General features: G+C 38.9%; 2 protein-coding genes across 2 annotated transcripts; one reads left to right on the top strand and one right to left on the bottom strand.

Moving 5' to 3' along the window:
- Positions 1-3,356: 3,356 nt before the first annotated feature.
- Positions 3,357-11,084, top strand: LOC128491406 (synaptotagmin-4-like). Its single transcript, XM_053463729.1, has 5 exons — positions 3,357-3,441; positions 4,538-5,388; positions 8,320-8,482; positions 9,821-9,987; positions 10,725-11,084. Exons 1-5 carry the CDS (start codon positions 3,357-3,359, stop codon positions 10,872-10,874), a joined length of 1,416 nt encoding a protein of 471 aa, XP_053319704.1. The 3' UTR covers positions 10,875-11,084.
- Positions 11,085-13,522: 2,438 nt separating this feature from the next.
- Positions 13,523-21,224, bottom strand: LOC128491405 (uncharacterized). The gene is made up of 15 exons (XM_053463727.1): positions 21,058-21,224; positions 20,377-20,517; positions 19,756-19,805; positions 19,151-19,259; positions 18,606-18,647; positions 18,165-18,296; positions 17,863-17,936; positions 16,836-16,920; positions 16,153-16,297; positions 15,846-15,928; positions 15,389-15,487; positions 14,918-15,025; positions 14,703-14,840; positions 14,230-14,290; positions 13,523-14,028 (listed from the first exon to the last, which is right to left on the bottom strand). Exons 1-15 carry the CDS (start codon positions 21,163-21,165, stop codon positions 13,523-13,525), a joined length of 1,881 nt encoding a protein of 626 aa, XP_053319702.1. The 5' UTR covers positions 21,166-21,224.
- Between the last annotated feature and the right edge of the window lie 60 nt (positions 21,225-21,284).

Genomic DNA, 21,284 nt, shown 5'->3' with positions numbered 1-21,284 from the left:
TAAGAGTATGTAGCTTATTGACTAAATCTGGCAACAGATAGGTTAAAAGCAGCCTTATTTTTGCATGGCTGCTCCCAAAAAAGCAATTCCTTTTGACAGTACAGCAGACGTGGGAGGGGGACAAGATGTTGCTGCTCTTTTTTCTTCCAGTCTGGCTGTCTTGGCATTAAAATGCTCCCTGCCTATTGTTGCACATTTAGGCGATTGACCACTATGTCACTTGGGGATGGACATGATAACATTCTGCAATAAACCATTAAAGCTGGTCATGCACTTAACACATTGGCAAAGGGAGGACCCTCATACTCTCCCCTCCTTTCTCTACTGCATGGCACAACAATCAGCTTCGTGCAGCCTAGGAAGAAGGGAGGAACCTAACGCAGATCTGGGCAGAGGGGCCCACTAACTCTCGACATTAGGTGCCATCTGCAAGGTGACCTTTGTGCGTACAAACATTGGAAGACATGTTGACATGATGACCAGATGATAGTGGTATCCTTGGATGATTTTGAAGGTCACAATCCTATTGGCCTGGAAATGCCTCACCGATGCAACTATAGTTGGCATGGAGCTTAAATCTAACATCCTAAAGAACCCCAGGAAAGGTGGTCTATAAAGTGTGAAATATGATGGACAGTGAGTGTGGGATGGAGGAGTCAGCAGATGAGCAGATGTCCCCCCAGGCTGTGTGTCACTCGGTCATCTTTTTTTGTTCCAAGGGTATGATTGAGGGAGTGGTAGTCTTTCTCTTTATTTGGCTGCTGATTCAGGTCCTCCTCAATAAGCAACAAGAAGGTAAATCTTCTTTTTTTCCCATCTGTGCCGTGTCATATATTAAAGTCCTTGGTTGTGTCTTATACTTAGGATAGCCTTATGCTTATCTAATGCATGTTTAAATCCCTTCATTGTGTGAATATCTATCACCACAACTGGATGGCTGTTCCACCTATCTACCACCCGCTTGGTGTAGTAAAACGTCATTACGTTAAGTATAAGCCTCTAACCCTCCAGTTTTAGACTACGATATATCTTTTTCTAGAATCTCTCCTTTGAAATATACTTCCTTCTTGAATGCCTTTTTTCAGTTTTTCCTGATATTTTTTATCCTGCATACCATTTATCATTTTAGTAGCCCTTGTAAATTCTCATCAGAAATCTATATCCATATAACCAGTATATGACATCCTTATATCCCTTCCGATAACACACACACACATTTCCTCCCTATAACACTTAATAAAGTTCCATATAACCTTTCTTTCTTATCTGATTGGTCAATTTAATTGTAACATATAACATCTGCTCATTGGATAACTTCTCTCTGTAACATAGCATATGGTTCCTTATAACCTCTACCTGTAACTACCCCAATAACTTTGTATAACTTCTCTTAATGCCTCTCATTTTGTGCTCCAATTGTTCCTGAAGCTGTCTGGTATTTATTTCTAGGTGTAACACTTTTTGGCTGGATACAATCAGCATGTTAATAACTAAACCTTCCTAAAGATCCTATATATTCTAATGTCAGTTCTGTTTATATACCCATGCCCAACAACCATGCATCAAGGAACCCCTTATACGACTCTCCGTCATACTCTGTTAACATTAGTTTACTAAAAGTTTGCAAGATTTTGTAGTCCTCATTTAACAAACAAAACAATCTTACAGTGGGATAAATGACTCCCCATACATAAGGTAATGGTACCAGAAACAGTATAACATCATATCATACATAGCAGAGCCGTATTATGGGAATTGCTGGACGGGAAGGGTCCTGGAACTATTCCGGTCTTTTTAGGATGTACTATGAAGTGAAAAAGAGGCCTGTCGGGACACAAGAAAGAAAGGGCTATAATAATGGTGGCGTATAATGCAATAAGCATTCCTAAAACAAAGTTCATGACTTACAGGTGAAGGGGTCTATCTATCTCCACACCCACAAATACATCCATACAGCCATTCATACTCTTGTTAGGAAAAAGAAGTGAGGCTTACCTTGACTCTCCTGTTACATGGAGCCAAAATTTACCTTTTCACACACCCAGCAGAAGAATTAAGGAAGTGGGACTAAATACATTTGCAGCTTCTGCAGTAAGGAAGTTTAAAATAAAATACTATGAAAATGAAGGAGCAAGTGAGATTTCTAGGCCTGCAAAATAAAACTAGACCAAGCTAAATTTCATAAACATCACTCACACTAAAAGGAGTGACAGAAACAAAATGTATGTAACTGTTGGATTAAGATATGTTTTTTTCATATATATATAATATTTGGCTTCATGAAGTCCAAACATTGTGTGCTCCAGGCATCAACCGTCATTAAAGTGGTTCATTGTTCTTGAACTTTCCATCGTCCAGCCTGAGCTTTCTTGTATAAGCTAGACTCTCGCTCTGTCACACTAAATTCTTTATAACTCTCAGTATTTGCTTTTTAGATTCCTGTTCATTTTATCAGCAAACTCCCGGAGATTGCAATGTTATTTTTTCCATGATCAGGGCCAGACATTTTTATTTTCACCTCTGCTGGTATGACAATCACCTCTATGTTACAGAACAGCTGGGATAGTCACAAACCTCCCCATATCAGATAAAATACTTTACCACAAACACTCGGCATACTCACATACAAGTGTTATGTATAATATAGTGATGGAAACATCATAAGAAGGCTGCTGCATATTTTAAAAAAAAAGCTTATTTAATATCATGTCAGCATATCATTGTTATAAAATACACAAGGGCAATATGTACTGTATGACCAAAACTATGTAGACACCATCACACCTATATGAGCTTGTTGAACATGCCATTCATGCCACTCTTTGCGGCGATAACAGTCTTCACTCTTCTGGGAAGGCTTTCCACAACAACTTGGAGTGTACCTGTGGACTGCGCTCCGATTTATCCCAAAGGTGTTCCATGGGGTTTTTCCAGGCCACTCGAGTTCCTCAACACCAAACTCATCCAACAATGTCTTAATGGACCTTAATTTGTGCACATGGTCAGTCACGCTAGAACAGCAAAGGGCCTCCTCCAAACTGGTGCCACAAAGTTGGAAGCATACAATTGTCTAAAATGTCTTGGTATGGTGTAGCATTAAAATTACCCTTGACTGGAACTCAGAGGTCTATCACAAACCCTGAAACACAGCCCAAGACATTATCCCTTCACCAAACTTTGCAGTGGGCATTATGCATTCCAGTAGGTAGCGTTCTCCTTGGATCCGCCAAACCCAGATACATAAATCAGACTTCCAGATAGTGAAGCTTGACTCGTCACTCCAGAGAACATGTTTCCACCGCTCCAAGGGCGTTATGCTTTACACCACTCCAGGTGATGCTTGGCATTTGCGCAAAATGATCTTTGGTTTGTGTGCAGCTGCTCGGCCAAGGAAATCTGTGCTCCTGACGCAAAATACTTCTGTTGATGTTGCTTCCAGAGGTAGTTTTGAACGCTGTAGTGAGTGATGCCACAGAGGAAAGGCGATTTTTACTTGACACTTGGCCACCCCATTCTGTGTGCATGTGTGGTCTATCACTTTGTGGCTAAGGTGTTGTTACTCCTAGATGCCTCCACTTCACAATAATACAACTTACAGTAGGCCAGGGCAAATTTAACAGTGCAGACATTTCTTGAACTGATTTTGTGAGCTCTTCAGTACGACCATTCTACTGCCAACGTTTGTCTATGTAGATGGATGTCTATGTGCTTGATTGTATACACCTATTATCAATGGGTGCAGCTGACACGTCTAAACTTCTCTTATTCAGTCATTTATACATTTTGCATATAGTTAGACACTGCCAAGGTACCTGTCATCTTCCTTGCTATATGGGTGTTATGATTCATTAATATTGGGTTTGGCCATTTTAATTTTTCTCTTTATACTTATTCATTTGGTAAAATTCTATATAAGGTGATTTTATTGTTTCATCATGCACACTTTTTTTTTTTTACATAAAATGGAAGAAAGCAGAGAGTAACTAAAATGGGAGGATTGGGATAAATTATAAAATTTCTTCTGTTCGTTAGGATCACTTATGAAAGTAATGAACTACAATAATTATATAAAAGTGAAAAGTCACTATAACAATCATTTTTTCTCTTTGTTTACATTTTTTATTTTCATGAAAGTGTTACATTTGGGATTTTAATCCCCTTAAAACCATAGAAAATCTGATGTTAGGGATCTCTAATGCTTATCAGCAATCACTGTTATCAAAAATAGATGGAGATGAGATTATAAGAAGCAATTTCTTGTACTAAAATCTTTAATTTTAAATGTAGTGCCTGAAATTGTCATTATCATCTGACACTTACAGATGGCATTTTGCCTCTTGAGTCAATAGGGGTCACGACAAGCACAATATTTTCAGAGAATGATGCGTGCTGTGGTACCCAGCAACTAGAGGTTGCATGTTTGTGCAGATCTCATAAGATTCAGTAAAATATCACATATTGTGTTGAAAGGATTATGTATATGAAGTGCAGCTGATTTATTGCATGTAATATCTGAGCTTATCTCTGTTCTGGTCAGTCCATTTGCAGGTACTCCTGGGTGCTGGACTGGCACTTCTCTGCTTCTGTCTTCTCTTGGGTTGTGCTATATGTTGGCAGCGTAGCCGTAGAAGACAGTCTTCACTCAACATTATCAGTGGGGATAAAGATCTCGCACAGCAAAGAGAACATGAGCATGCAGACACACCTGTTATGTCTGCTGCTGTGCCTATACCACTGCAATACCAAGACATGGATGGGGACATCACTCCAAAAAGTGGGGAGGATATACCCATTGAACAGGATTTAATGCCGATTAGAAGTTTACATTCAAGGGCTTCTCTGCCAAGCCTCTACCAGCTGTCATCAAAAACAAAACGAGCCATTCAGCGGCGTAGCACAATTTTTAGTGAATGCTCTCCAGGAGGAGATCGTGCCAAGTTAGTAAGGATTCCTCTCTCCCGCACTGAGCCCAGTGGACTCTCTGGAGTCAAACAAAAGTCCTTGCCACTTCTGCACTTTGCTTTGTGCTACTCACTGGATGAGGAAATGCTCACAGTAACTGTTACAGGCCTTACCAATCTCCCCAAGAGATTCCACCAGAAAAGAGACTCTTGGGTCAAAGCCTATCTCCTGCCTGGGTTCATAGAGCCAAGCTCAGGCCAAAAAGAAGGTCCAGATGATGGACAGAAATTCTGCTTTTGTAGATACAGTCCCCAGGAATTGAGAGACCTTACCCTTCGCCTGGCAGTGTATGCCCGGGAGAGGAACAACTTGAAAGAAGGATTTATTGGAGAAGTGTTGTTCTCCTGTGCCCACGTTAACTGGCAAGGGCAGGAGACATCTGGTCACACAAAGGAGGTTTCTATTGCAAAGACAAAGCTCAAGAAGGTCAGTATGGTCTCAAGTCACATGGAAAAAAACAAATGTTATTCTTTGAGCATTAAATAGAGAGCTGTGTACGGTAATTACATTTTATGTGGCACTTTGACTTAGATGGCCTTCCAGCAGCAAAAAGAGATGTGTCATAATGCGTGTACACTTTGTTATACTACACATGAGGTTCAAATACACGAAAAGGCTGGGAAATAATTGAAACGTACCAGAGACAGAATTATGGCTCTCATTTATGGAGCATGTAAATGCAAAGAGCAAATTTGCTTGTGACCAAGCCAGTGATATGACATTACACTTAGTTTACAGTTGGTAATAAATAATTACAGACATCCCTAGCATCAGAAGTCAGTAGTGTCAGCTTCAAAGGGAAATCTTAAGCATCAAGAATATTTGACCGGCCCCTGCAGTTCAACATCTTCAGGGGCCTAGACCCTGGGCCACACTAGGAATTATTGCAGTAGTGCAGAAAACGTATGATCAAGAAAAAAGGCAATGGGTTAGGATAGTTAAATAAAGGGGTAGATCGTTAATTGTAGGCAAATCCAAACGTGCCAGTAAAATGGTGTACCAAAAATTCTCTTTTTTTGAACTTTTAACATCTAGATTCTTCAGGGGTTGACGTATAGTCAGAAGAGAAGGTTGTATGCCATAATTAACAATTATTCCATGCATTAACATTGGGTAAAACATGAAAATGGTTATCTGGATGCCTGGCAGGGGGTTTATGTCATATTTTAAATCCACATATGTTCATATCAAAAGTTCACCGCTTTTTATTTTGTTAATAAAGAGAAAGAGAGATATCAAAAACATCAGTCCTTCCCATTCCCAATGCTGCACACTATTATTATTAGTTATTGTTTTATATAGCTATAACATTGTATCCGAGCGGTTTTCCATGGAAGCCATGTTTTATTGAAGGTCACTAAGGTATTGTTGTGATATTCATCATGACCTCTATTATGTCTTATAGTGAAGGTGCCAGACTATGTCTCCATTTCCTGGCAATCGAGACCTTAACAGCAAGAAACACCTATCCTAGTAATTTATGAAGTTTGTTCGGAAAGAATTATAGAATGATTCGTAATAGGGAAGATTTTGGCTTATCTGTGTATCTAGCTTTCAGTATGGGACAGTGTTGTTAAGAATTTCTGATTTTTCACTAGGAAATTTTGTACATTTGACAGCTTTCTCTGAATGATAACCTTTTTATCGAAGGTTTTGTGGTAATGTGTCTAGCTGGATCCCAAGTGGTAAATTGTAAGTATGCGCCTTGACTTTGTGCAAGCCAAACTTGGAATCAATAAAGTATATGTCAGGGATCTTGGATATCAGTTATTATAGAGTCATGGCTAACCCATACTTCCCAACGTCTACTCTTGGCGCATTGGGATGCCCCGGGGTGACACTTGGGAGGTTGAGCATCACTGAAACTGGCAGCACTGCTGTGCGTGCGCACAATAATGCACACACTCAGAATGCATGTTCTGGTGTCCCAGACACCATAGAATGAAATTGGGACCTGGGAATTGTGGTGCTGAATCCCACGTTCCCTCTGAGCATCACCTGTGGCAAAATCGGGACTGTCCTGCACATAGCGAGGTAGTTGAAAGGCATGCTAACCTTTGTGTGTTCATTTTAAAGATAGGACCTTGCATGATACATAAAAAATCTTTGATGATCCAGAATAAATATTACCAGTTTAATTATGTTTGAATCATGCATAGTGAACACATCCCTTCTTGCAGAAGAAACTTAGGTAAGCCCGACATAACATATGGGTAAAGGTGTTTTTATCTCATCTTTCTTTGTTTAGTGAATAAGCCCTGCTTTACACTTAATGGATAACACCCTTGACAAAAATACACCTGAGAGCTATTTATTTTGTTATATCCTGGAAAACTCTTTTGTAAAGATTTGGAACAACTCCTAATGCTGTACAAAGAAAAAAAACATTCAAACATTATGTCTGTTTGTGAACCGATGCCAGGATCTGAAAAGTGAGCAAACTGGAGAACAGAAAATGCTTTAGTTGACATGCATTTTGCTTTTGTGTAATGTAATTAGATTAAATCCAACATCCTCTGTGTAGTTTAAATTTGTGTCCTTAGAAAATGCCCTTTCAAGTACTGGGCAGGTGTTTAATATAATACTGTCTTAAAAGAAAGGAGTTCTGCTTTTATCTGAGGGGTTATCGCTTTGGTCAGGTCCCATTCCAACCCAGTAAAGAGCACTGGGAACAATGAATGGAATAAGAAAAATGTGGGCGCGCTAAGCTAGTTCCAGGCTCAAATAATACAAATGTGTAAAATGAGGCCTACCCAACAGGTGTGAGCATGCTGCAAAAACAATGTATTGGCTGTACAGTAGGGTGACCACATTTTATTTCTGCCATTCAGGGATACGCTATGAAGCGCATGAGATTACACACACAGATGTATATATATATATATACTTTGTGCGCCCAATATGTAGGAGGTGAGAGGAGGTTCTCACCCTACTGAGAGTGTGCCTTGACGTGGCGGGTGAGCTTAATCATGCTTTGGCCAATTCATATAACCAAAACCTCAATTATATGGGTCAAACTGGCAGATGAGACATGGGAAAAGTAAATGCACAATGTCTATCATTCCAGACCAGCTATGGGTATCAATTACATACTAACATACATGTTAAAACGTGCTGAAGAACAAATCCCATGATGCCTTAAAGACATGCAAAGGGAGCAGGCAGGTGGCTATCTCTGGTCTTGGAGTTAGTCACTAAATAAGTGTGCTGAGCTGGTTAAAAAATTAACAAAGGCATCTTTGAAACATTGTCCAAAATGAAGCATAAACACTTTTTTAATTTGTGATAGAATAGTAGAGGACATTCTTCTCCACTTCTTCTGGTTTGCATACAAGATAAAACTTTCTATTCCTACAGAGTCTGAGTACCATGGATGTTCTCTGTGCTCCTGCAACCCATGCCAAGTCCCTGGGCAAGATATACATACTCCTGCAGTATCAAATGTTAGCAAATCGCATTAAAGTAATGGTACAGAAGGCAGAAAACCTAGGAAAGCTCACGCGTATTCCTGGTGCTGCAGGTAAGAAGTAAAACCAAATCCAAAGGCACTTGGCTGTTCTCAGAGTGCAGGAAGTAAGCAGATCATGAAAGTTTGTTGACTGGTAACCCACACAATAATAACCCAATTATTCATTGTTAATTACATATGATTAACTTTTCCATGACTTAATAGTTGCTAAACATCTACCTTTCTTTTTTTTAATTTGGAACTGAAATATTACTAAAGGATTGGAGGGCAATTACCACCAAAGCTAACACGAGTCCTGAATTAGCTTGGACAATCCCGACAACCAGGCTAATGTGCCAGCTTTCAGCTGTCCTGACAAATATCCAGTTTATTAGGACTGCAGACAGCTTGGTATGCACAGTCCCAGAATCAGGCAAAGTATATTTTCTCCCGCATGACATGGGTTAAGTATCATGTGACATTCTGTGACATTCTGTCCAAAATACTGAGGGTAGGGCATGCCCTGATTACCGGGCTTTGAATATTGAAATGTCCCATTAGTAGCAGTGTCAGAATCCCAGATTCCCTTGAAGACTGAGAGTTGTGAGCACCAAAAGAGCTACTTTACTGACTTATATGACTTTACTGACCACATCTGGATTTTCACCTTTGTGGTCAGTACCTAATTTAAATTCAATAAACTTTCAAAAGCCGTGCGTCTCTACTCCCAATAAGCTTCTCACTCCTCAAGGGATAAAAGGTCAGTGCTGAGCAAACCAGGGGCCGGATCCAGATCATCCAAGCAAATGCATACAGGCATTCTAGATTGCTCCCATCAAATGAATTCCATAAACTTTACTGCAATGATAATGGTCTCCTTTATTAAATGTGCATCATAAGAAAAGACATAGAGGCAGACACGCTTGTGTCTGGCTCTGTCTTCTTTATGATGCAGCTTTAATAAAAAAACAAAACGATTATCATCACAGTAAAGTTTATAGAATTCATTTGACAAGAGTAATCTAGAGTGTCGCTTACGTGTGTTGCCTGTGCTGGTATTGCTAACTCTCCAATATCACCACACACGTTATGCTTGCCATAGACTCACCATGGCCATTCTTCCCTGTTTGTGTTCTCCCATGTTACTTATCTTCTTGTTTAATTTATTTTTACATTGCTATGCATTCTGATAGACACTGAGTATTATACCATCAGTTCTAATCAGAGACTAGGCCTAGGGTGGCAGGTCCAGGTGGTAGCAGCCTAAGGTAGCGCTCCACATAACTACATTTATGCTTATAATCCCTCTTCAGGCACCTTTAATGCCATTACGAAACAAATGAAAGCATATATTAACTGAACAGCGTTACAATAGTTACCTTATTTTTTTATTTTATTTTTTTAACACAGATCACTTTGTCAGCATACGCCTTATCCACAATGGTCAGCTAAAGGAAATGAAAGAGACAAGGTCAGTTTCTGGATCCAGCCCTGTGTGGAATGCCCCATTCCTCTTTGTTGCCCCTCCTGGGGCTATGCAGGATCAGACCTTATGCCTGGAGTTCCTGGTAATGCAGGTGAGTGGGAAAAAATGAGAGAGAACACAATCATAGAAGAGATGTTCTTTTGAAACCTAGAACATCTTAAAGTGGATCTCCTACTTTTTCAAATCTTACATTTTTCAGATTAGTAAAGCAAAATATAATGTTTATAAAACGCAAAACATATATATTAAATATTCACCTAATGTACATATCCTTATAATATTCATCTCTTCATTTGCATTGCTTTATTGTTACTATTGCTTCAGCACACTTTGTCACAGATCTCAAATCTTTAAATTCAATATCTAAAGGATAATTATGCATAAAAAAGGTATGGGGTTAAGATATGTTTAATATATACCTTGCATTTATTCAGCCATTAGTTATATCTGCATACAGCTAAATGTATTGCCCATATATTCAGTAGTATTGTATCATTAATAGATCACCACTAGTTCTTTAATAGGACTAGAATTTGGTTCCATAAGCCAGAAGAGATATAACATGCCTTTTGACATGATGCAAACATGGTTGATACACAAAAACCAAACATGTCTTTTGTTTGAAGACCTTATAGTGTTGAAAATCTGCCTGTTTGTCCTGAATTCGGAACAAAAACTACAAAACTTTTCATTACTTGTACTGATTAAAATCAGATGACAACTCTGTTCCTCGCAGTCTTGGTGCTCTATATTGGAGACCTTAGTGCTGCATGCAGCATCATTGTTTCTTCTCAGCAAATCAATGCTTCATTCTTTTTCTCCTACTAGGGCCGAATTTACAGTCGTGGTCGTATTCTTGGCCGTGTGATTATCGGTGCAGGGGCCACTGAAGCTGGTCTGGCTCATTGGGAAGAGATGTGTTTCAAGGGGCCGATGGAGTGTGCCCGGTGGCATGCACTGCAACCAGATGTATTCTAGAATATTTCTTCATCCACCTGGTGGCTTACATATACCACGCATCAATGAACAGGCGCACCTGCTTTCTGTTGGACAGGGCAGGTACTGATAGCAGAGAAATGGCTTGAATCCAATGCAGCATCTAAGAAAACTGGACTGCTCTGTGTTTCTCTATTACAGTACTGTGGTCATATAATATATATATGTATGCATTCATTGAGGAATATATGTATATAAACATATGAATTTACGGAAAAAAAACAGATTATCTTACAAGAAGGATGTATGCATGGTAACCACAATACCCAGGAGGGTCAGATATGAAATGGAACTAAAAAGATTTTTTTATTAAGTTATCCATCAGTCTTGCTTAGTCTAACACTAGTGCATAGCCTCACAAAATTATATATTTACAAAATTATATGCAAACAATGTTTTTATATTTGCACACACATACATCTTTACCCATCAAATGCCTACGAAATGAATGTTTACATAGATTTAAATGCATTAAATGATCACTTTTTTCATCAGGGTGATGAATGTCCATTCAAATAATGATGTGTTCAGAAGAAAATTTCAGGTATTGTCACTTCATCAAGTTTTGTGATGCAAGGAGTTTGAGCAAAAGTTGCAGTTATCGCAGTTTTAGGAATTATGCACTGCTGGGGATTATTCAACTGGTCCGATGGATCTTTGTGTTGTTACAGTCTGAAACAGCAATGACACATCCTACCATTGCATTGTGGTTTCACCTCATAACAAATTGTTACTTCTCAAGGCAGAGAAAGAAGTTTCAATATTCAATAAATGGCTTTTTATTTAACAATATTTAGTAACCAAACTAAACAAATATCCTTACAATCAAATATTCCACCACCAATTCTATTCAAAGTTAAATGTTCATTTTTTCCAAGTATACCTTATATCAGATTGTAGAACTTTGAGGCATAGCAAATTTTAATACAAAGCATATAATCCAGTTTTGCATCTTTAACCTGAACTATAAACGGTTTCTTTTGTGAACAGTAGATCATGATTTGCTTCACTGCGCAGTGTGATTACATTTTCCATGAGAAAAGCCCCTACTGCATTAGTTCTTTCTGACATCACAAGGCCAATAAAGGAATTGTGTTCCGTTGGGTGTTGCACGGCGATGCTATATACATGGGCATTGGGTATGTGCATACATATGGTCCAAATGCAGTCCCTTTGGGGCCACACTGAGATATTCATCACAGGACAAGCTGGGGTTATTTCCAATTTAATAACAAGTGGTCTGGTGCCTTTTAATACATTGTAGGTTATGGAACTACAGCAACCATTAAGTAGCCAAGTATAAGAGTAAAAGGAACAACATTTGTAAGTAAAATAGCCTTTTGCTTTTTCATTTAAATAAAAAAAAATGTTTAGTGTTATGATGTCACTTAGTGTCTGAAGTACAGATTCCAAAATATTGACTGTAGCATTTATAATGACATTTCTTATTTCGTGTTTTATGTGCATTTAGGCATTGAACTCAAGAAATGTTTTTCTAATGTAATTGATTTCTTATACATTATCCATCACCTCTCAGCATGTGCTGGCTTTACTATAGGAAGCAGATTACTAGTCTTCCGTGGACCCCCATTTGGCAATAAACCCTTTATTAGGATATGTAACCTATCCCGTGCTGTACCCTTTAAGCACTAAACTGCAGCACAATATGCCATATTTTATAAAGTACCGTAATCAAAAACAATAGTTGATATTTATGTCTGCAAAAATACTCTGCCCATCTTTGAACACTCCAACCTTGTGCCACAAAGGAAATAATGTTTGCCGCTGTTATAATACTGAATGATTTGTTTTTCACATATAGTTATATACAATTACTTGTGTAAGTTTGTGAATCTTATATTTTCCAGCTATCATTATGCAGCCTACATAGCATAATTTCATCCAAGACTGGTATAACTTTAATAATGTGCACATTGCCAACTTCCTCACTGAGCATCCAGAATTTGTTACCCAGCCCATTGAAAATCAGATCCGTAAAGAATACTAAATTACAAAAAAAATATTCTTATCCGCTGAACAATAATGATCTCACATAAAGACTTTTAATACATTATTTCATGTTTAGAAAAATATAGTTGTATAAGTTCTGTATTTATATAAATGTGTGAAATTAAAATCATAAATGTGTAGGGCTTTGTTCTCATTCACATATTTTACTTTATTTAAGAACTTTTTAAATGAACGTTTTAGCCATTTCATTGATGCATTAATAGTCTGATACTGTTGCCATATCGCCAGTATTACTGGCTGGTTGGTAAAATATAAAACTAAAATAAATTCTTGAGGTCAGTAATAATGCAAAGGAAGAAATCAAGTGACTGATATTTTCATTTCAGTAAATGACTCACTGATCCAAAATTTTGTTTAAACATTTTTGCCACAATCATTTATATTTCATAGTACAAAATGTATATTACTCAAAAAAAAAAAACCCAGTTATGATAACCTGTGAAGATGAAGGGGCCACTTTTTTGTGTCATATGCGTTAATTGTAAATGAATCAACATAGTTTATTGTAAAAAATATGAACTGATGAGTTTTTCACATTGATGCAATAATATAATTATCTGTTTCTATCCTATCCATGAACCAAATGTTCCCTTATACTTTCAGTTGATTGATTGTTCCTGGATATCTCTAAATTTAAAGGTCTGTATGGTCTTCTGAGGGCGGTATGGTCTGGGAGAAAGCAGAGCAGATGCCCTAGGAGTGAGGGAACCCTGTGTATCATTTGTAGCCTCGCTGTCAGCCTGACTCCTTGGACTTAACAGAGATACTTCTGAGGACCTTTTCCAACTTTTCATTGCAGTCCCTGGAAAGATGGGTCTCAATGGTGATCCATGAACTTTGGGATTTAAGGGGGTTCCAGGCCTTGAGTTTTGGGGGGATGCTGTCAAAGATCCCTCGGATGGACATTGAAATGATGCTTGGCTTTCAGCTGAAGCAGCCAATGACTCTTGGCTCCCAGACAATATAAACTCTGCTTTAATACTTTGGTGGGCATCAACTGGGTCAGCAGACAGCCGGGGAACAGAAGGGTCTGTCAGCTCCTTTTCATGGTGTGGCTGAGAGATGCTCCTTATTTGCTGGACCTGCTGCTGGAAACGCAGTTTAGCTAAATAAACATGAAGAAGATAAAGCACCAAAGTTATTATATATAAATGTAGGAAACTGCAAAACAAACAGGACATCTGCTACTGTTTTTTGTTTCCTGCCCCAAGATTTTCACAAACATTTTTGCATTTCCGATTAATAAATACTATAACAATAATCAGGTTATGTTTTGCATATATAGTACCTTTTGTGTGTGCATTACCTTTCATCAAAGACTCATTTTTTTCTCGTAATGTTTTGATTTCAGACGCCATAGAGGATATCTGGAAATAACAAGATTCCATGAGACAGTAGTTGGACATAAACACAGTGAAGCTAAAAGTCCCTGTCTTGGAACTGTGATCTAGAGCTAGACTCTGTAGAACCAGCAGCATTTCCAGTCTTTAAGTAGACTTGTTAGCTTTTCCAAAACCTTCATAATGGGTAATTTACAGATTAAAGTAAAAATCCTCATCTGTATACAATGGGAAAGGCATTTTAACATGCTTTTCTCTGGTCTATGATAACCCCCACCCCGTTCATTAAATAATTAATTTAGTTATGCTACACGTTGGGGCACTGGCAGTTCCTGCCTAACACTGAAGTTGGCAGGATTCTACACCCAAGAATTTAATAAGAATTGAAACATAAAAAATCCCCAACTACCTCCAGCATAGGTTATATGTTGTGCTGTACCTGGTCTGACTTTTCATCAAGCTGCCTCTCTAGGCTTCTCATTTCTTTTTTCTGGGCTTCATTTTCTTGTAGTTGATCTATCTGACCACCAAGCTCCTCCTGATGTCTTTCATTGTCTTTGATAGCGCTTAACACATTCTAAGAAAAGAGACTGATGTGAGGACTGGATCTGGATGTTTGAGCCAGATTATAATATAAGAAGTAGCATAGATTACCTTAACCAGTTTTGACTTAACAGCCCATTCCTCCTTTGGTATCTCCTCCTTAGGGAGTTTGTTGTAGGCTTTTCCCAGATTTTGCTTCTCTTTGAACAAATTTTTGAGCTACAAAAAGAGAGGGAAATGAGGAGAAAATAAGAACCTTTTAGAAAATACATAAGCATTAGTTTAGTAAATGATAATTACGAGATGATTTGGGTCAAAAAAGTAAAGTTTTGAACATTGAGGATTTAAAAAAAAGTATAATATGTGAATTTTACTTGTACCGACCTTATCTGTCTATCTCCTTGGAAGCTCAGTAACCCAGTACTAGCAGTTATTATTATACGTATGACTATATTTAGGATATGTATACCTAGTATCTGGCCCTGTTTAATTATAATGATATACGCACGGGATAGTGCAAGTCATCATACCAAGTCACACTACGACACAGCTTTCTTTATATGGTGTGAATGGGTTTATTACCTGCTCTGTAACCAAATTGTGCTGCTTTTTTAGAGTCTCATTGTCCACCTGTAAGGTTTGAGCCACATTCTCATTCATTTTTGTCTGCTTAGAAACATCCTATAGAGACACAAAAGGGGAGAGAAAAAATTACCCTGGAATACAGGAGAGTGAGATGTGTTGCCGGACTGACTACAGAAAAGCAGTCAATTATATTCCTAGTGCTGAGAGAAAAAAGGTGTTCTGTAGCAAATGAAAGACAGTCGAACAAATGCTTTCCATCCATTGCAGCCTGTGCAAACAGCTAGTGTAGTTGTTTTTGTTATTGCTGTTTAGTTGCTGGTTAAAGCCAATGTATGTCTAAAACTCATTCCCTCTGTAAGCAGTTAGAGGATTAAATAATCTTCTCCTATTTTAGACATACGTTTTTATTTTAATTACTTGAGGTTATGTAGGGACTAAATGAAAAACTGTTCACCTTTAATATTTCCTGCAGCTGATGTAATGACGCCAACACCTGGCTCTTCTCCTCCTGTAACTCCACATTGCGTCCCTGGCATCCTGGTTACAAAAACGAAAAGCATCCAACCACATGTCGTCACAATGACTCCTGAGATACCACAACACTTCAAATTAAATAGCCGGTCAAAAGAGAGTAGCTTAATTGCAGAAAAATAATATAGACACAACAAAACTTGCATTTGACAACCACAGTACTATTTTTCCCATTTTTTTTGGAAAAGAAAAAAAAAATTGTTAAAAGCGGCCCCATGTCCCCCACACACCCTTGATGGCCTTGTCTAGTTGTAGCAGGAAGACGTCACAGCGAGCACACTTCAGGTGGGAACCTTCTGCAGCTTGGACTTCCTTTGGTCTCTTCAGCCCAGTTTGGGATGAAGCCTCCTCAGCCTGCTCCCGTGCCTCTGCCAGCTGGAGAAGGGAAGACATGTAGGCTCAAAATGTCTCTAATTAATTATCTTTGCTCTACCGGATAGCCACAAACTATTTTTTTGGCGACCTAAAATAATATTTTATTCCTGTCTTTTTCTTTTTTGGTCATTAATGTACTCATTATATTTTTAATTAGCGGTCTGCTGATCCCAACACTTGGTATCTGTGAATATAATATGGCGCAGACACATTTTTTCTTATGCTTTAAACCCAGTTGTGAAACCCAAAGGAGTAAACCGGGCCTTTATCTGTAAATCCTACTTCTCAGAGTTCCTAAGAGCAATCCTTTTATCATACATGTTCTATAATACCTGAACCGTTCAGTGCCTTACACTAAAGTAACCCATTGTTCTAACCAAGTGTAAATCTACCAGCCCTTCTGGGTCGAATTTTCCCTTTTCTTGTGTAGAATCAGCTTTAAAATACACCATTGTTTGCGCACTACTCCCTCTGAAACTTGTAACCATGAAAGTGATACAGGTAGATTATAAATAGGAAATAAAGTTTCAGTGTTTACCTTTAGCTCCAGTGATGACCTTTCAATATCCAGCTCTGTTTTTTCCACTTCCCTCATGTGCTTGAGACGTTTCACTGTTTGCTCCCTGAAACCAAGCATTAAAAGACAAAAGGCATTTATTTAGGGGTTAAGTCAGGACACGCAACGCAACTTACCCAGGGGATGTGTGTGCTTAGTGAAGTTACAATTCATCCAACTCTATTCTTTACAAGTCACCAGGAATAAATAATATTTGCAGCTCCTCCCGTTTTTTCCATTTCAGATAGCATCAAGTTTTGACATAATTATTCTGTGTCTACCAAAACATTCTGATCTCCTGAAAGCAGGGACATGAGTTTTTGTCTCAATAGAGCGACCTGTCTCAAATAAAGCAGCCCAGGTCCTGCCACCATTTTAGATTTGTCTTCCTAGGAAAAATACACCAACATTCATGGGATGGCGAGTGCTGAGACCAACCCTGCAGACTTGCTGTGAGTTACTCATGAGTTGAGGAACTTGAGAGAGTTCAAAAAAGAGACTTTTAGCGAGACTCACTGGGATCTCTGCGTGCACTCAATCAACGCTGTTCCACCCCTGGCTGGTAAAAAAATATTCTTCTTCAAAACAAAAAAGTCTGACTTGGATGGGCCAAATTGCAGAGACGGGGACGGGATGGGGTCATGTGATGCAGGCTGCTCACAAAGGGAGTATGTAAGAATGAGTGTGTATGTTAGTGTGCGTTTGGAAGCATGAGAGAATGTGTGTGTAAATCGGGCCACTTGGCTTTACCTGACCCCCAGGCCAGAAGGTACCAGCCCTCCTCTGCTCGTATACTTTAAGAATACTCCGTGATGAAAATGTTTGGGGTGTGATCACCTCAGTGCTATTCTATTGCCATCATGCTCCCACACATTTAACTCTGTCCATGTTCTTCCTTATAATGAAAAACAACCTATTATTATGTGTTAGTCTATGGTAACAATAGTGACTAATGATTTCAGGGTGAAGCTCCATATGATGCATTATTCCAGAACATGTGTAAACTTACGACTCTGTCAGCTGCTTCTGCAATGAGACCACCAACTGCTCCAGCCTAAGGTTCTCATTGCTGCATTCCGTGTACTGCAAAAAGGAACTGGGGGTTAGGTTTAAATACATTGTTTATGTATGGTTAGAATCAAATAGAGAATACAATGTGACTCCTCTTGGTCACCCTCCTGATGACAGGACTGTCTGAAAATGTGTCAGATGTGTAGGCTCTTCCTAGTTGTCCTATCAGTCCTATTAAACTCTATACGTCAAGCTGCTAAAACTACTATACAATTTTTATAGTTGTACCCAATGTAGTACCTGACCCCGAGCAGACTTCAGTTCTTGATACTGCTCCTCCAGCTCTGTGTCTTTTATCTTCAACATGTCCCATACTTTCTGAAGTTCCTCGCGGACGAAAATCAGCTCTGAGTCCACCTCCTCCAAAGATGCCTGAAACACACATATGCAAAAGTAAACAATTTAATAGAAATCTCTCCATACAAGCAAGCAGGTTTACATAAGTAGTAGTATGATGTAGACAGGAACCCACTATACACAGTATGACATCTCTATTGCCTCTCACAATGAAAAGGTTAAATTGTTTGGAATACCTTGTGGCTTCCAACTGTTTGGGTTACATTACATTGTTGCCTATAAACTAAAGTACGAGACAAAGATAAAGCAACCACTTGCCAATACTCCACTAAGCCAACTTGATTAGCAGCTATCCATGAAAATTCTACGTGAATTTGGACTCACCTTAATCTCCCCAGGCTTCTTGTGCTTCAGCTCTTCTAGTTCCTAAAGACAGATACAGAAGGGTATCTTTGTGAATGCCCACTACATTATAATGGTCGCTGACTCCAATTATAAAGGAACCTGGCAATTTGGGGTTTCCCAGTTTCTTCATCTCAGCACAGCCACTGCAGTCACCGAGTCTAAATAATAAGCATTATGGCAATCGTGAGTTCATTGGGAATACTCTGTTGCTGTTGGGGACTGCAGTAGGGGAGCACTACCATTGAATATGTGCTCACACGGTTTCTATTACCAGAGCCATTAAGTGAGCTGTTCCTTCTTAAACAAATAACTCATACAACCAATGCCACTTCGCAAAAATACCTAACTGCAAAGTATCGAGTTCGAAAAACACACTGCATACACGATACCGAGACTTATAAAAAACCTAGTGGAAATGGAAACTTTGCCATAAGGATTTGCATGTGCATTGTGTGCGTTGGCAGATTTAGTCAATAATAATACGCCAGTTATTATTGCCTAAGAAAAGAGTCACGGCATCTTACCTCTCTCAATAATAATATTATGTCATCTTTCTGCGCCCTTACTTCTTTCTCCTTTTCCAGCTCTTGTTGAAGGTTTACAATTTGTGACCTGGCTTCATCTGATGCTGACCTGAAAGAGGTCTCATTTTTAAATATGTGCTCTAAACAAAAGATGAACTACTGGCGTACATAATTACTGGTCAATAAAGCATCAAGGTTTCTAACTATAGCATCTCAGCTACCAATAAATATACTGGGTAAAAAAAAAAACAAAGAACAATAAAATCAAACAAAAAGTCACATATACCGGTAAATCATAACTAGGCTTCCTAAATCTCTCTATAGATGGAAACACAGACATGGGGAACAAAAATTTGATAATTTCCAACAGAAACACAAATCTGTATGGTGTCTCACTAGACCAACCGCGATAATGCCCCTGATATACTGCCCTGCAGACAGATAAATGCAGGTAGGGAGCCCTTTGTTTTTCCCCAGATTGGATTGTGGCCACTTAGGTGACAATTGGTCACTGCCGGTTCTCAACTCAGCTTAGAATGGTCTAGTAGTATCCATCTAGTAATAATATCTTCAAGTACTTCTATGCTCACAGATTACGTGCACACCTCTCATTAAAGGACTGAGATCTCTGGATATCCACATTGTTCTCAAGAACCTGCAATAAAAGATGCCTATGGGTTAAAATCAGACAAACATCATTTTCACTAACACGGAAGAAAGGATTATGTTATGATCACTGAATTTATGATACCTGGTGGTCTTCACCTCATAGTACATGTTGCCCACACAGCTTTTAACATTAGTCAATTGTGCAGAAAATAAATATAAAATAAAATAAACCTTAGCTTTGGGCATTATTTGGGATGATGTTTCTGATGTTGTATTTAATTAAAGATGTTGTAAAATGATGTAAAGTGATTCTTTACAAATTATCAAAAAAAGCTGCATAGTACAGGCAGATTTTGCTTGAATCCAAACATTTTCATAGTCTCAAACAATTATAGTAGTGAGTACCACTCAAATTGTTACTTCCAGTGAAATTGAAGGGCATCCAGTTTATGTATAACCTTCGAGGCAATATTAGCACAACTTATGACTCCTAGACTGTCTGCCAGGAGAAACAAGATGACTGCTTCCTAAAGTCTCTGTTCCACTAACAGCCTGCTGTCTGATATCAACAAGAGTGTTGACCATAGGATTCTGACCCTGATACAAGGTTTACTCACCTCAGCACCCTGTTCCTCAGCTCTGAGCCTGGACTCCAGCTGCCCAACTCTATCCTGCAGAGCGGCTCTATGGCTTCTCTCCAGATCCAGCTGTTGCTTACAAACATCCAGTTCAATACGAAGGACAGCGCCACTCTCTGCCTGCACGGTAAATAAACTGGTCTGAAAAACTGGCAATCCAACATCATCACTCATCCACATTCTTTTAACAATGTGGTAAGCCATGGTGTCCTTACCATTTACAATCGCCCCTTGTCAATTTTGGCAACCCACCAATCAGTGTCCATTAATTGTGGCACTGTTTATGGCTTGTTTTGGGGAAAACGGTTAAACTTTTATAACATCCACATACAAATACATATGCAGGGTCGTAAGGGGGATTCAAATTGGCCCTGGTGCAGGTGCCTGTCATAAGCTGGAGCTATGTGCATGAATTGACTTGCTGATAAATCTGGTGATGGTGATGTCATGCCAGAAAAGGCAACATTACAGAAATAGCACCAGCAACTGATGTGATTCCCTAGGAATGAGCTGGTCAACCTAGCCGTCAAGATCAACATTGGAGACACGTCTATTTAGGTTGTAGATGTTAATCATACTTAAGTGGGAACAAATGTTGAGTTTACGTTTGAGGGCTTGAGTTTCTACAAAAGCCAATGAAAGCATCCCAACTCAACTTACCTTAAGCTTTCTGATCTCAATGTCTTTTTCTGATTGCTCTCTCTCCAGAACTTTAACTCTGTCACTACAGAGAGAAATAAATATCAGCCCTTCATACCAGGGGAACATTAGAACATGTCTAGATATCTGAACAGTGGCAGCAAATGTACTGGGAAAAAGTACCAGCTGTGCAGAGGAGGGGAGGGAATCCATACATTCCAGTGAATGGACGAATGCTCCCCTTGCCG

This window comes from Spea bombifrons, chromosome 4 (assembly GCF_027358695.1).
Source record: "Spea bombifrons isolate aSpeBom1 chromosome 4, aSpeBom1.2.pri, whole genome shotgun sequence".
NCBI classification, from domain to species: Eukaryota; Metazoa; Chordata; class Amphibia; order Anura; family Pelobatidae; genus Spea; species Spea bombifrons.
The sequence above is the reverse complement of the archived record's forward strand: the minus strand, read 5'-3'. Positions and strand labels throughout refer to the sequence as shown.